Below are 14,560 nucleotides of genomic sequence, written 5' to 3' on the forward strand. Positions count from 1 at the left end.
ACAAACCATACATGTTAGGTCACATGAGCCAATTAACAGACAGAGTTGTGTCTTTTGCTTCCACACTTCTTCCTGTTACAGTTAGAGCTGCAGTATTTCTGGTCAGGTGATCTCTGAGGCAGCACTGAGACCATCACAAAATGGTGGGTCAAGGCCACAGATACAAAGGGCAATATTTACTTAAATATATTACTAGTTTGGAAAGATTCTTTTATATGTCACTTAATTTGATTTGAACTATCTGTTGCTTAATTATTCATTTTGGGGGTATAGTTTTCCTTTAAAGGAGAATTCAAACCCCTAGGCGCAAAATCCCTCCCCCCGGCCTACCTCCCCCCCCCGGGCAAATGCCCCTAACTTTTTACTTACCCCTCCTTCTAGGTCCTCTCCAGCGGAGTTCACGGCACCCATCTTCTCTCCTCTTCCTCCTGTAGTCATCTGCATTTGGTGGCGCATTTGCCAGTTCGGATCTACTGCGCATGCGCCCGAAAGTCACGATTCTTTTTCAGAAACGTTGTGACTTTTGTCGCATGCGCAGTAGATCCAAACCGGCAAATGCCTCCTACTGCGCATGCGCCACCAAATGCCGATGACGACAGGAAGTAGAGAGCTCGGGAGAAGATGGCTCCCGTGAACTCTGCTGGAGAGGACCTAGAAGGAGGGGTAAGTAATAAGTTAGGGGTATTTGCCCGGGGGTGGGGGAGGTAGGCCGGAGGAGGAGGGAGGGGGCCCAACGCAGTGGAGGGGGGAGGGATTTTTGCCCCTAAGGAGTTGAATTCTCCTTTAAGGAAGTCCTGTGAGTACTGAGTTATTGCTGTGGATGCACCCAAATGAGCTAATGTAAGCAAAGGGCTTATTATTCTCCCTTTTCAAAAGGATATTTATATGACATAGTTACTAATATGAGCTAAACTTAAATCTATATTTTCAGATATGTTATATAGTGATAACAGACTGTTTATGAGGATATGGCACCCCTATTATGCATGCGCTGAAAAAGCTGGGTTCCCTTATTCTGTGATGTAAATCTATAAAGTGGGTCTGACCTATATAAATTACAGGTGCCTCCGGGAAGAATAAGCTTAAATAAGGAGTGCTGTGATTTGTGGTAATAAAAGCGGTTGATGCATTTTGGATGCAATCATAATTTGCATATATTATAGTAATCATTATGGGTATTTATCTTAAATGGCAATCTTGAAGATTGCAGGTTTGTACTATTCTTTGAAATCCTATGCGCACATTTTACATCGTGGTAATGCGATGGCCTACATTTTCAATAGAAGACTTTCCATATATAAATCTTGGCTGCATGTATAATAAAACACAGCCAAAGCCACTGTCTGTGAGCAGTAACAAAGTATAACACTTTGAAATATCAGAGCCATCGTTTTAAATTCATAATCAAGGAATTTGATCTGCAAACGTGCTCTTAACCTGTACTTATCTTCTTTATAGTAGAGAGCCGGGTCCGACCATTGGTTCTGGTCATTAAAAAGTGGGCCAACCATCATGGAATAAATGATGCCAGTCGTGGTACTCTGAGCAGCTACACTCTTGTTTTAATGGTTTTGCACTATTTACAAAGTAAGTCACATATAGTGTAGTTATGTATTGTCCATTTATGCTGATTTCAGGCAGTGCACAAATGTAAAAGCTATTCTTGTGGGAGTTGTGAATTTTGCAAAGAGACATCAGTCCCCCAAACCCTCCCAGCTAATTTGAAATCGGTGGCAAAACAGTCGTTTTTTCTGAAGGAAGTTGGTGTGTATGACTAATAAATCACTGACAGCAAAAGGCTTTGTGGCACACTAATGAGAGAATAGGAAGTGGGCTAAAACTATGGGGGAAGGAATCTCTGCACAGGTAACTGCTGCAGATTTCATATTAGAATTACTTTTATGGCTGGCAACCAAGTAATCTATTCTGGCAATCCAAATTATAATCCTACTGTATGTGCACCCTGATATCAGCAGTAATTTTCTTTATTCAGTGGTTGCTGCTATATCAACTTGTTTGCTGTACAATAGAGTATCTGCATCAGACATATAAATTACATACAAGTATGGGATCTATTACCCAGGATGCTTAGGACCTAGGGTTTTCCAAATAACATTGTTTTGTAATTTGGATGTTCATACCTTAAGTCTCCTAGAAAATCATGTAAACATTAAATAAACCAAATAGGCTGGGTTTGCTTCCATTAAGGATTAATTATATTTTAGTTTGGATCAAGTACAAGTTACTGTTTTATTATTACTGAGACAAAGGAAATCATTTAAAATATTTTGGATTATTTGATTATAATGGCGTCTGGGAGACTGCCTTTCCGTAATTCGGAGCTTTCTGGATAACTGGTTTCCAGATAACGGATCCCATACCTGTACTTGCATTGACGAGTACAGGATGTAATGGGTCCTTGCTGTATTGTATACTAAATGGTATACATTATGTGCATGTTGGTCAGTTGTATTCATTTTTCTTTTCATAGCCCTACCTGAACCTATTCTTCCATCTCTACAGAAAAAATATCCAGTAAGTCCGTTTTTCTTCCTTTTAACATTTCTTATGTTAAAATAAATGTTTTCAGAGTAATATTGCCATATAACTTCATTTTTTTTTTCTGAGTTACCTACTACTAGGCAATCTCAATGGATTTTTTAAAGGAGAAGGAAAGCTATGTAGGCATTTTATTGCCAATAGATTAGCTGCAATAGTGCAAGCTAGAATGCTATATTTATTCTGTAGAATGTTTTACTATACCTGAGTAAAAAGCTCTAGAAACTCTCTGTTTGTTTAGGATAGGAGCTGCAGTATTAACATGGTGTGACATCACTTCCTGCCTGAGTCTCTCCCTGCTCTGGGCTCAGATTACAGTAGAGAAGGGAGGGGAGGGGGGAAGAGGAGCAAACTGAGCATGCTCTTGCCCAGGGCAATGAGGTTTAAGCTGAAGGCTGGAAGTCTGATACAGAAGCCCATGAGTACACAATAGAAGGAAAGAAATGCTGTGTTTCTTTTGACAGGGGACTCAGAGCAGCACTACTTTGGGGGTTTACTGGTATATTTAGGTGGACCTTTCTGATAAGGCTTACTTAGTTTTTACCTTTCCTTCTCCTTTAAAGGGATACTGTCATGGGGAATCATGTTTTTTTCAAAACGCATCAGTTAATAGTGCTGCTCCAGTAGACTTCTGCACTGAAATCTGTTTATCAGAGCAAACTGATTTTTTTATATTTATTTTTAAAATCTGACATGGGGCTAGACATATTTTCAGTTTCCCTGCTGCCACCAGTCATGTGACTTGTTCTCTGATAAACTTTAGTCACTCTTTAGAGCTGTACTGCAAGTTAGAGTGAAAGCTGACTATTTCAGCAATTTTACTAAAACATGTTATCAAAAAGTAGAATGCCTTTGTTTCATTTTGTCTTTTCTCAAATAGGAATGCTTTGACCTATCTATGCAGTTAAACCTTGTCCATCACGCTCCTCGTAATATCCCTCCGTACCTCTCCAAAAATGAAACACCTCTTGGAGACCTGCTTTTGGGCTTTCTCAAATATTTTGCAGTAGAATTTGAGTAAGTTATTGTTCAAAATGTTGTTATACTTAAGTGAATATTGATCGCTTTACCTTACATTTCTATTTAGGTTTCTGAAGTCGGTGACTAGCTAGACGAGTAGGGTTAGAATAATTCCTGTTATACCACGCAATGTAAAATATAACTCTTTTCTGCTGACATTCGCAATCCAATACCAATGAACCCAAAACCTGACTGTTTTGTGAACCCTTTTTTTTGTCCCCTTTCGACCTATCAGAGTTTCTAATTCTAACACACTACAGCTGCAAATATGGCAGTCCCCATATAGAGGAAAATGGGGATCAGATAGGTCGTGTAAAAGCATCAGGCAAAATTATAAATGACATTCAATGACAATTTTATGATAGATAAAAGGTTTAATTTCTGATGTCTCTTTAAATAGGAGATTATGGAGAATGGCATTCCTGTATTTTGGGGCTTTCTGGATTTCCAGATAATAGATCCCATGTCTGTGATAAAATATGAGATTACAAAAATACATTTTGAACATACATTTTCATTCTTCCCACTAGCTGGAGCAAAGACATCATTTCAGTGCGAGAAGGTAAAGCCCTTCCAAGATCAGATGACTATTTGTGGAGAAACAAATACATCTGTGTAGAAGGTATGCTTTCCTTTGCAATTTATATTGTGTTTGTTCTAATAATCACTTGCCTAGGGCTTTAAATATACCATGTCTCTCTTTCTAACTAAAACATTGTGTTTCTGCATGCAGAGCCATTTGATGGAACAAACACTGCTAGGGCTGTCTATGAAAGGCAGAAGTTTGACATGATCCGGGCGGAATTTTTAAAGGTAACAAATGAAGAACATAAGTGATAATAGATTAGCTGCAATAGGGCAAGCTAGAATGCTATATTTATTCTGTAGAATGTTTTACCATACCTGAGTAAAAAGCTCTAGAAACGCTCTGTTTGTTTAGAATAGGAGCTGCAGTATTAATGGGGTGTGACATCACTTCCTGCCTGAGTCTCTCCCTGCTCTGGGTTCAGATTACAGTAGAGAAGGGAGGGGTGGGGGGAGAGGAGCAAACTGAGCATGCTCTTGCCCAGGGCAATGAGGTTTAAGCTGAAGGCAGGAAGTCTGATACAGAAGCCCATGTGTACACAATAGAAGGAAAGAAATGCAGTGTTTCTTTTGACAGGGGACTCAGAGCAACATTACTTTGGGGGTTTACTGATATATTTAGATGGACCTTTCTGATAAGGCTTACTTAGTTTTAACCTTTCCTTCTCCTTTAAACGGGTGGTTCACCTTTAGTATTTTATAGAATGGCCTTTCTAAGCAACTTTTCAGTTGGCTTTCATTATTTATTTTTTATAGTTTTATAATTATTTGCCTTTTTCTTCTGACTCTTTCCAGCTTTCAAATGGGTGTCGCTGACCCCTTTTAAAAAGCAAATGCTCTGTAAGGCTACAAATTTATTGTTAATTTTTATTTCTCATCTTTCTAGTAAGGTCCTCTCCTATTCATATTCCAGTCTCTTATTCATATCAATGCATAGTTGCTAGGGTCATTTGCCCCATTGCAACTAGAGTGCTGAAATTGCAAACTGAAGAGCTGCCAAATAAAAAGTTAAATAATAAAAAATGAAAAACAATTGTAAATTGTCTCAGAATATCACTCTCTACCTCATACCAAAAGTTAATCAAAGGTAACGCACCCCTTTAAAGTCGCTGACTAACTCAGCATTAGAGAGCTGAAAAAGCAGGAAGTAGTGTTCTGGCTATTATGTTAGACATCCAGTGACTCCAGCCTTTATACATTACATTTTTGGCTAACTAACTATATTAGAAACAATTTTTATTTTGCATACACTATCTATTTACACGATTTTTATTTTTACACTGGACTGTTCATTTAAGCTAGCCATAGAGCAACATTTGTGTGGAGTGTAAGAACCTGAAGTCCTGTAGAAGAAAACATGTGTAGCATCCCAGAGTTTGTTCAAGAATTTAGTCCAATTTTGAAGTGGGATAAAACAGCTGCTGTTTTTGAAAAAAAACAATGTAAGCGTTGGGTAGGGAGTATGGAACCTGGTTTTTCAGGCCTTTCCCTTTAAGGAGAACTAAAGCCTAACTAAAGAAGTAGCTAGAAATGTTGTACATTATGTTTTTGGATTCTGTCCCAGCCCAAGGCAACCACAGTCCTTTAGCAGTAAAGATCTGTCTCCAAAGATGCCCCAGTAGCTCCCCATCTTCTTTTCTGCTGATTCACTGTACATGCTCTGTGCTGCTGTCACTTACTGAGCTTAGGGACCCACTCACAATATACAGTACACATAGAATAGAAATGTCATAATATAAGGCTGATAAGTAATTAATACAGATAATTACTACATGGCAGCACAGAAACCAGTGCAATTAGCATCAGAATTTATTAATCAGCCCTGTAGCATCAGCTTATATTACAGACCAACCTCATTTTCTGCTGGATAATTAGTGACGACCCCTAAGCTTAGCTTCTCAACAGCTGCTCAGAGCCCACTGAGCATGTGAGTGTCACAGACACTTTCCAAGATGGCGACCCCCTGTGACAAGTTTGAGGTCCTCGATCATTACTGCTATTGACAAGCTGAAACTTAAGGCTGGTGCAATATGTTTAGTATATAAAATATGGTATTTTTAGCCATATTCAATTTTAGGCTTTAGTTCTCCTTTAATGGACTCTAACTTCTAGCATTCTTTGCTAATGTGTGTTTTCTACTCTGTACAGGCATGGGGAGCACTGAGGGACGACAGAGACCTATACAGCTTGTTGCCTGTGACGGCAATCGTGAAAAAAATGAACTCTTTATGAACTGGAATCTGCAGAGAAATACAAACTTTTTACACTGCGGCGTGATCTCCGAGCCTTCCCTTGTGTTGGGCACCTACATTTGTGTCAAGTATATTTTTATTGTGTCACGTTCATGTCCTGTGTTCGTCCGTGTTGAAGAAATGCTCAAACATTGTTTTTTGTTTAAATACAAATATTGAACCATTTGTGTTTTTTATTTCTTTTATGGTTGTGTGCTACGGAATAATTGCTCTACACAGACTAATCCCGTTTATTCACGTTCCAGCCTAATAGAAACGGCTACTGCTGCCTATTTAATACTTATCCATGAGAAAGGTAATTAGAATATACATTAAAGCGTGAAATACGTTTACCTCGATAGCTGCTGTTACTGTTAATTGAATTCTAAAGCTTTGTTCCAGGAGAATGATGGCAGTGGGATCAATTTAGCATTGATCTTGACAGGCTTGGGTAAGGAGACGTGGAACTCAGGATATATTTTGTCATTAATACAGTCTGCATAAAAGGCACAGCATTTTTTAATGATGATGGGAACGCTTGCTTCTAGGCACAGAAAAAAAACATAAAGCTTGCTGTGTCACACCTCACCCGATGTGGTATCCATTCTTGCTTGTTGGATCAATTTTGGGTTACAAACAACGTATAATGACTAATTCTGTCACCAGAGAGGTTTTTAATGTTTGAAAGAGACAAATCAAAACGTCACATTCCTTTTAAGGTCTCTTAAATTTTACTTTTTGACCAATTAAGGCACAATCTGGTGTCTTTGGTCACATTTGTGTTGCAGAGTGACCTGTTTTTCCAATTTCTTGAGATTTTTTTTTGTTTCCTCTTTTGCTTTTTTAATTTTTTTTAACATAGAGTAATGTAAATGTGTTCTGTGTTTTCTTTTGTATGATGTTGAATGGAATAAAATGTATGTACAAGAAAATGCATATTTGATTCCTTTAACCTCAGTTTATACAGACGTTGCAGATATTTCATCATTCTTTTCTAAAAATCTTTTTGCACAACAGTAAGCAGCTGTATATCTGCTATTCATCATCATTCTTCTCTACAGCGCTCCTTAAAGGAAAACTATACCCCCCCCAAACAATGTAGTTCTCTATAAAAAGATATTGCATAAAACAGCTCATATGTAAAACCCTGTTTCATGTAAACAAACCATTTTCATAGTAATAACATTTTCTAGTAGTATGTGCCATTGGGTAATCATAAATAGAAAATTGCCATTTTAAAAAATAAGGGCCGCCCCCTGGGATCATACGATTTACTGTGCACACAAACAAACTATACTTCTTAGGTCACATGAGCCAATTAACAGACAGAGTTGTGTTTTTTGCTTTCACACTTCTTCCTGTTACAGTTAGAGCTGCAGTATTTCTGGTCAGGTGATCTCTGAGGCAGCACACAGACCATCACGAAATGGTGGCTCAAGGCAAGAGATGTAAAAGGGCAATATTTACTTAAATATATATTCCAGTTTGGTGAGATTCTTTAATATGCCTCTTAATTTGATCTGTTGCATAAGTATTAATTTTGGGGGTATAGTATTCCTTTAAAAAGAACTAAAAAAGCATTTGTTAGAAATGCTGTATTTATAAACTGAATGTACTGATCCAAAAGTTAATTAGCCCTGTGATAATAATGATCCAGATCTTGAAAGTTGTCTCCATGAGCTCCACAGCATCGAAATTGATGAGCTCAACTTTGGAGTGTCAGCGACACTGCACATGCTCAGTGTCCTTTGGGCTGTTGTTGAAAACCTAAGCTTAGGGGTCACAGGAAATAGACAAAACAGAAGAAAGTGAGGTTGCATCTGTCATAGAATCTGATGCTATTGGGCTAATTAGCAATCAACTCTTATGCACGGTACACTGGTATCTGTATTACTGGGTAGTATGGGTCACAATTAATCAGCCTTGCATTGTAAATATATATATATATATATATATATATATATATATATATATATATATATATATATATATATATATATATATATATATATATATATATATATATATATATACTATTGGTGGCATATTTGAAGGTGGAGTTCTTTACTGCTAAGAGCAGTGGTGGATTTGATGTATAACATTTCTAGTAGGGATACACTGAATCCACTATTTTGGATTTGGCCGAACCCCCAAATCCTTTGCAAAAGATTTGGCCGAATGTGCATATGCAAATTAGGGGTTGGAGAGGAAAACATTTTTTACTTCCTTGTTTTGTGACAAAAAGTCACGCAATTTCCCTCCCCACCACTGATTTGCATATGCAAATTATGATTCGGTTCGGTCAGTTAGAAGGATTTGTCCGAATCCCGAACTGAATCCTGGATTCTGTGCATCCCTAATTTCTAGAAAATGCTCATGAGCAACTACTAGATATATGCTTTTTGAAATCCCTCATATTCTGCGAGGGTCACAAAGGAATGTGTTAGTATATTGGCTTCTCCGTTTGGGCTGTGATTCAATGGAAACTTGTCATCAGGTATAGCAGCTGCAGACACGCCACTCTGGTGCAGACCCAGGAAGGGATTTGCTATCTGGCTGTCATCAGATGGGATAAATGGGATATCACTGGCTGTGCATTGGGAGTGGCCCTTGTAATGGAAATCTTACTACAGCAGCCAATACGTCATTATTTGCAGTTCATGAAGAACATGCTAAGGCCAGTTTGCTTAGGGTTTTGCACTAATAAAACCATAATATGAAAAGGAAAGCTATGGAAGCATTTTATTGCCAATATATTAACTGCAATAGTGCAAGCTAGAATGCTATATTTATTCTGTACAATGTTTTACCATACTAGAGTAAAAAGCTCTAGAAGCTCTCTCTTTGATTAGGATAGCAGCTGCAGTATTAGCTTGGCGTGACATTACTTCCTGTTTGAGTGTCTCCCTGCTCACTTATAGCTCTGGGCTCAGATTACAGTAGAGAAGGAACGGGGGGGGGAGCAAACTGAGCATGCTCACGCCTGGGGCAAGGAGGTTTAAGATGAAGGCAGGAAGTCTGATACAGAAGCCCATATGTACACAACAGAAGGAAAGAAATGCTGTGTTTCTTTTGACAGAGGACTCAGAGCAGCACTACTTTGGGGGTTTACTGGTATATTTAGATGGACCTTTCTGATAAGGCTTACTTCGTTTTAACCTTTCCTTATCCTTTAAGCTAATGCATATAATGTACCTTGAATCTAGAGCTCTGATGCATATTCAGATGCAAGGCCCGTCTGAAGGTGGAAGGTGTTGAGAACACCTCCATAGTGATGTATTTTGTAAAATATTATACTATGTATTACTGGCACCCTGGCATTTGTTTTATACCTTTGTGTGCTAATCATGTTTTGTGCTATTGGTCCTGACTAGATTGACAGGGGTCTGCTCTTGATGCAGTGGCCCAACACTGTACTAGAGATATAGTAAATCATGGGTAAACAAGTTTTTTTCAAACTGCATCAGTTAATAGTACTGCTTCGGCAGACTTCTGCACTGAAATCAGTTTTTCAAAAGATCATTTGTATTTTTTAATATTTCATTTCGAAAACTGGCATGGGGCTGGACATATTGTCGGTTTCCTAGGTGTCCACACTCATGTGACTTGTGCTCTGATAAACTTCAGTTACTGTTCTGATGCACTGCAAGTTGGAGTGATATCCCCCCCAGCAGCCCATCAGCAGAACAATGGGAAGGTAACCAGATAACGGCTCCCTGATACAAGATAAGAGCTGCCTGGTAGATCTAAGAACAGCACTCAATGGTAAAAATCCACTGTGACACATTCAGTTACACTGAGTAGTAGAAACAACAGCCTGCCAGAAAGCAGTTCCATCCTAAAGTGCTGGATCTTTCTGAAAGCACATGACCAGGCAATATGACCTGAGATGGCGCCTACACACCAATATTACAACTAAAAAAAAATATACTTGGGTTAGGAATGAAATTTTACATGGTAGAGTAAATTAATCACAGTGGAAACAGTGTTTTTGAAAAGCATGACCGAATTCCTGTAAGACACATAGGGCTACTGTAACATGCGTTGCCAGCTAAAGACTGTAAATGGTCCTCATTTTTTGGGTTTGAGTGATTAAATTTTTTTGTTTTACAGCCATCAGGCTTGTAATTATTATATCTGCAAAGCATGGAGCACCACGTAGAGTATTTTGTGTAAAATCCAGTATTTTATTCAATCCATTTAAAAATCAATACAAAAGAACGCCATGTTAATGTAGAACCATCGCGCTTAACGCGTTTCGTAGCCCTCAGGCCACTTTTTCAAAAGCTTAACAGTTCCCTTCAAACCTAGATTTTTAAATCACCTTGAGTCCCCTCCCATAAAAACATTAACCCTTCACCACCTCACCCTTCCAGAGCACAGCGACATATAAAAACATCCATTTAAAAAAACATTGTATTAAGCAGATGGTTAGTTACAGCTTACACATCCAAAATCACAATGTTGCAAGGGTTATCACATATCCTGCATAGTATCAATAAATAAATAGATATACAATGTTGCAAGGGTTATTGACTCATATCCTACATAATGTCAATAAATAAATAGATACACAATATTACAATTATCAGACCCAGTACAGTGTGAAATATAATATCCAGTTTTATATCTCTATAAGTATAGGGCCATTAATAGAAATACAATCTCCTGTTAACATCTCCTCTCCTAACTTCCGATTGTGGTCTATCTATAATCTGAAACCGGATCTTGTTTAAATCGCATTGTCCCGTTACCACATGATTAGCAATCGCTGATTTTGTGTCTCCCCTTTCTGCAGCCGATAGATGTTCTAAAATTCTAACCCCTACGGGGCGTACAGTCTGCCCCACATTCTGGGCTCCACAATAGCAAGTCGCCAAATAGACCACCCCTTTTGACAGGCAGTTAAAATAACAGGGGATCTTGTATTTCTTATTAGTATTAGTAAGTACTATTAAATTCCTTAGAAATCCATAATGCCTTACAGGCTTTACATCTGTTACGACCACATCTACAGGTTCCCTTGTATTTAAGCCATGCTGCACCTTGACTCCCATCCTTCGACCTATAAAGACTCTTAGATATCCAAGAGGCCACATTCCGGGCCTACGAAAAACAAATCGTGGGACCCTATCCAGGGTACCCACTAAATGTGGGTCTTGGAGTAAAATCTTCCAGTGTTTTTGCACAATCCGTTTTATCTTATGTGCTTGTTTAGAAAACATAGTACAAAACCGTGTATTGGACAACTGGGTCTTCCTTCTCCTTTTCGGATTAGTGTCCACTCTATTCACCCTAGCCCCTTGTGCCATACTATTTCCATCTAAGATATGAGGGGTTTCTCTTTCTCCATGAGGTTCAACCACCACCCCTTTGTCCTGTAACAATAGACTTCTATCCGATGCTACTGCCCTCTCAAAGGCTTCCTTTATAACCATCGTATCGTACCCTCATTCCAGAAATCTATCCCACAAAGCCATAGCCTTACACTGAAAATCATCCCACGTGGAACAAATTCATCTGAGGCGGATAAACTGACTAGGGATGTAGCGAACGTCGGAAAAAAAGTTCGCGAACATATTCGCGAACTTGCGTCAAAAATGCGAACGGTTCGCGAACGTCGCGAACCCCATAGACTTCAATGGGAAGGCGAATTTTAAAAGCTAAAAAAGACATTTCTGGCCAGAAAAATGATTTTAAAGTTGTTTAAAGGGTGCAACGACCTGGACAGTGCCATGCCAGAGGGGGATCAAGGGCAAAAATGTATCTGAAAAATACATTGTTGACACAGCGCTGCGTTTTGTGCTGTAAAGGGCAGAAATCACACTACATTTCTAAACCTGTGTAATAAACTGCTTTAAAACGTCCGGCGTCTACATGCCAATCAAGTCGTGTAAAGGTTACAGCCTTATATATGCCATATAAATGCTGAAAATATTCATTTTTTTTTGTCGCAGCCACTGCAGCACAGAGGCCAGAAAAAATATGCCATATAAATGCTGAAAATATAAAAAAATTTTGTCGCAGCCACTGAAGCACAGAGGCCAGAAAAAATATTCCATATAAATGCTAACAATATAAATTTTTTTTGTCGCAGCCACTGAAGCACAGATGCCAGAAAAAATATGCCATATAAATGCTAACAATATAATTTTTTTTTGTCGCAGCCACTGAAGCACAGAGGCCAGAAAAAATATGCCATATAAATGCTAACAATATAAAATTTTTTTGTCACAGCCACTGAAGCACAGAGGCCAGAAAAAATATGCCATATAATGCTGAAAATATTCTTTTTTTTTTGTCGCAGCCACTGCAGCACAGAGGCCAGAAAAAATATGCCATATAAATGCTGAAAATATAAAAAACTTTTGTCGCAGCCACTGAAGCACAGAGGCCAGAAAAAATATGCCATATAAATGCTGAAAATATTCTTTTTTTTTTGTCGCAGCCACTGCAGCACAGAGGCCAGAAAAAATATGCCATATAAATGCTGAAAATATAAAAAAATTTTGTCGCAGCCACTGAAGCACAGAGGCCAGAAAAAATATGCCATATAAATGCTGAGAATATTCATTTTTTTTTGTCGCAGCCACTGAAGCACAGAGGCCAGAAAAAATATGCCATATAAATGCTGAAAATATTCATTTTTTTTTGTCGCAGCCACTGAAGCACAGAGGCCAGAAAAAATATGCCATATAAATGCTGAAAATATTATTTTTTTTGGTTGCAGCCACTGAAGCACAGAGGCCAGAAAAACTCAGGATTTACCTGGATTCAAATGAAACCAGTAGGGTTTGCACCCTAGTTTGTAACGGTGGCGGAGGGAGGAGGACGCTAAAGGACAGCTGTGTGTGGAGTCATGAGGCGTGCAGAGAAGGACAGCTGCATGGGGAGTCAGAACAAGTCTTCCGGCGTGCAGTAACCCTCCGAGATCCACGCCTCGTTCATTTTAATAAAGGTCAGGTAATCCACACTTTTGTGACCTAGGCGAGTTCTCTTCTCAGTTACAATCCCTCCTGCTGCACTGAAGGTTCTTTCTAAGAGGACACTTGAGGCGGGGCAAGACAAGAGGTTCATGGCAAATTGTGACAGCTCTGGCCACAGATCAAGCCTGCGCACCCAGTAGTCCAGGGGTTCATCGCTCCTCAGAGTGTCGATATCTGCAGTTAATGCCAGGTAGTCCGCTACCTGCCGGTCGAGGCGTTCTTTGAGGGTGGATCCAGAAGGGTTCTGGCGCTGCCTTGGACTGAAAAACATTTGCATGTCTGACGTTACAGAGTGGCCAAAGTGCTTTGTCCTTGCAGGTGCGCTCGTAGAAGGATTACTGGCACCTCTGCCCCTGGAATGTTGATGAGTTCCTGAAGTGACATCACCCTTAAAAGCATTGTACAACATGTTTTGCAGGCTGGTTTGTAAATGCAGCATCCTTTCGGACTTGTGGTACGTTGGTAACATTTCTGCCACTTTATGCTTGTACCGAGGGTCTAGTAGCGTTGCGACCCAGTACAGGTCCTTCTCCTTAAGCCTCTTGATACGGGGGTCCTTCAACAGGCATGACAGCATGAAAGACCCCATTCTCACAAGGTTGGATGCAGAGGTATCCATCTCCGCTTCCTCGTTATCAAGGACTACATCATCCACGGTCTCCTCCCCCCAGCCACGTACAAGACCAGGGGTCCCCAAAAGGTCACCACAAGCCCCCTGGGAAGCCTGCTCCTGTTGGTCCTCCTCCTCCACAAAGCCACCTTCCTCCTCTGACTCCACTTCTGACACCTCTCCCTGCGTTGCAGCAGGTGCCTGGGCTCGTTCTGGTGATTCCGACCAGAAATCGTGCGCTTCCTGCTCCTCGTCACGCTGGTCTACAGCCTCATCTGTCACTTGTCGCACGGCACGCTCCAGGAAGAAAGCAAAGGGTATTAGGTCGCTGATGGTGCCTTCGGTGCGACTGACCATGTTTGTAACCTCTTCAAAAGGGCGCATGAGCCTGCAGGCATCGCGCATAAGCACCCAGTAACGTGGGAAAAAAATCCCCAGCTCTGCAGATCCAGTCCTACCACCCAGTTCAAACAGGTATTCATTGACGGCTCTTTGTTGTTGCAGCAGACGTTCCAACATGAGGAGCGTTGAATTCCAGCGAGTCTGGCTGTCGCAAATTAAACGCCTGA

At 39.8% G+C, this 14,560-nt stretch overlaps 1 protein-coding gene across 2 annotated transcripts in view; it reads left to right on the top strand.

Annotated features, from left to right (window-relative positions):
* Nucleotides 1–7,327, top strand: part of tent2.S (terminal nucleotidyltransferase 2 S homeolog) — a 22,800-nt gene extending 15,473 nt beyond the window's left edge. Inside the window, 6 exon segments of one of the 2 annotated variants that reach the window (NM_001094423.1) lie at nt 1,459–1,587; nt 2,492–2,535; nt 3,440–3,576; nt 4,110–4,201; nt 4,313–4,392; nt 6,313–7,327. In NM_001094423.1, coding sequence (NP_001087892.1) covers nt 1,459–1,587; nt 2,492–2,535; nt 3,440–3,576; nt 4,110–4,201; nt 4,313–4,392; nt 6,313–6,396 — 566 coding nt within the window. In that variant the 3' untranslated portion in view covers nt 6,397–7,327. 2 annotated transcript variants of the gene reach the window in all.
* Nucleotides 7,328–14,560: the final 7,233 nt, after the last annotated feature.

This window comes from Xenopus laevis, chromosome 1S (assembly GCF_017654675.1).
Source record: "Xenopus laevis strain J_2021 chromosome 1S, Xenopus_laevis_v10.1, whole genome shotgun sequence".
NCBI classification, from domain to species: Eukaryota; Metazoa; Chordata; class Amphibia; order Anura; family Pipidae; genus Xenopus; species Xenopus laevis.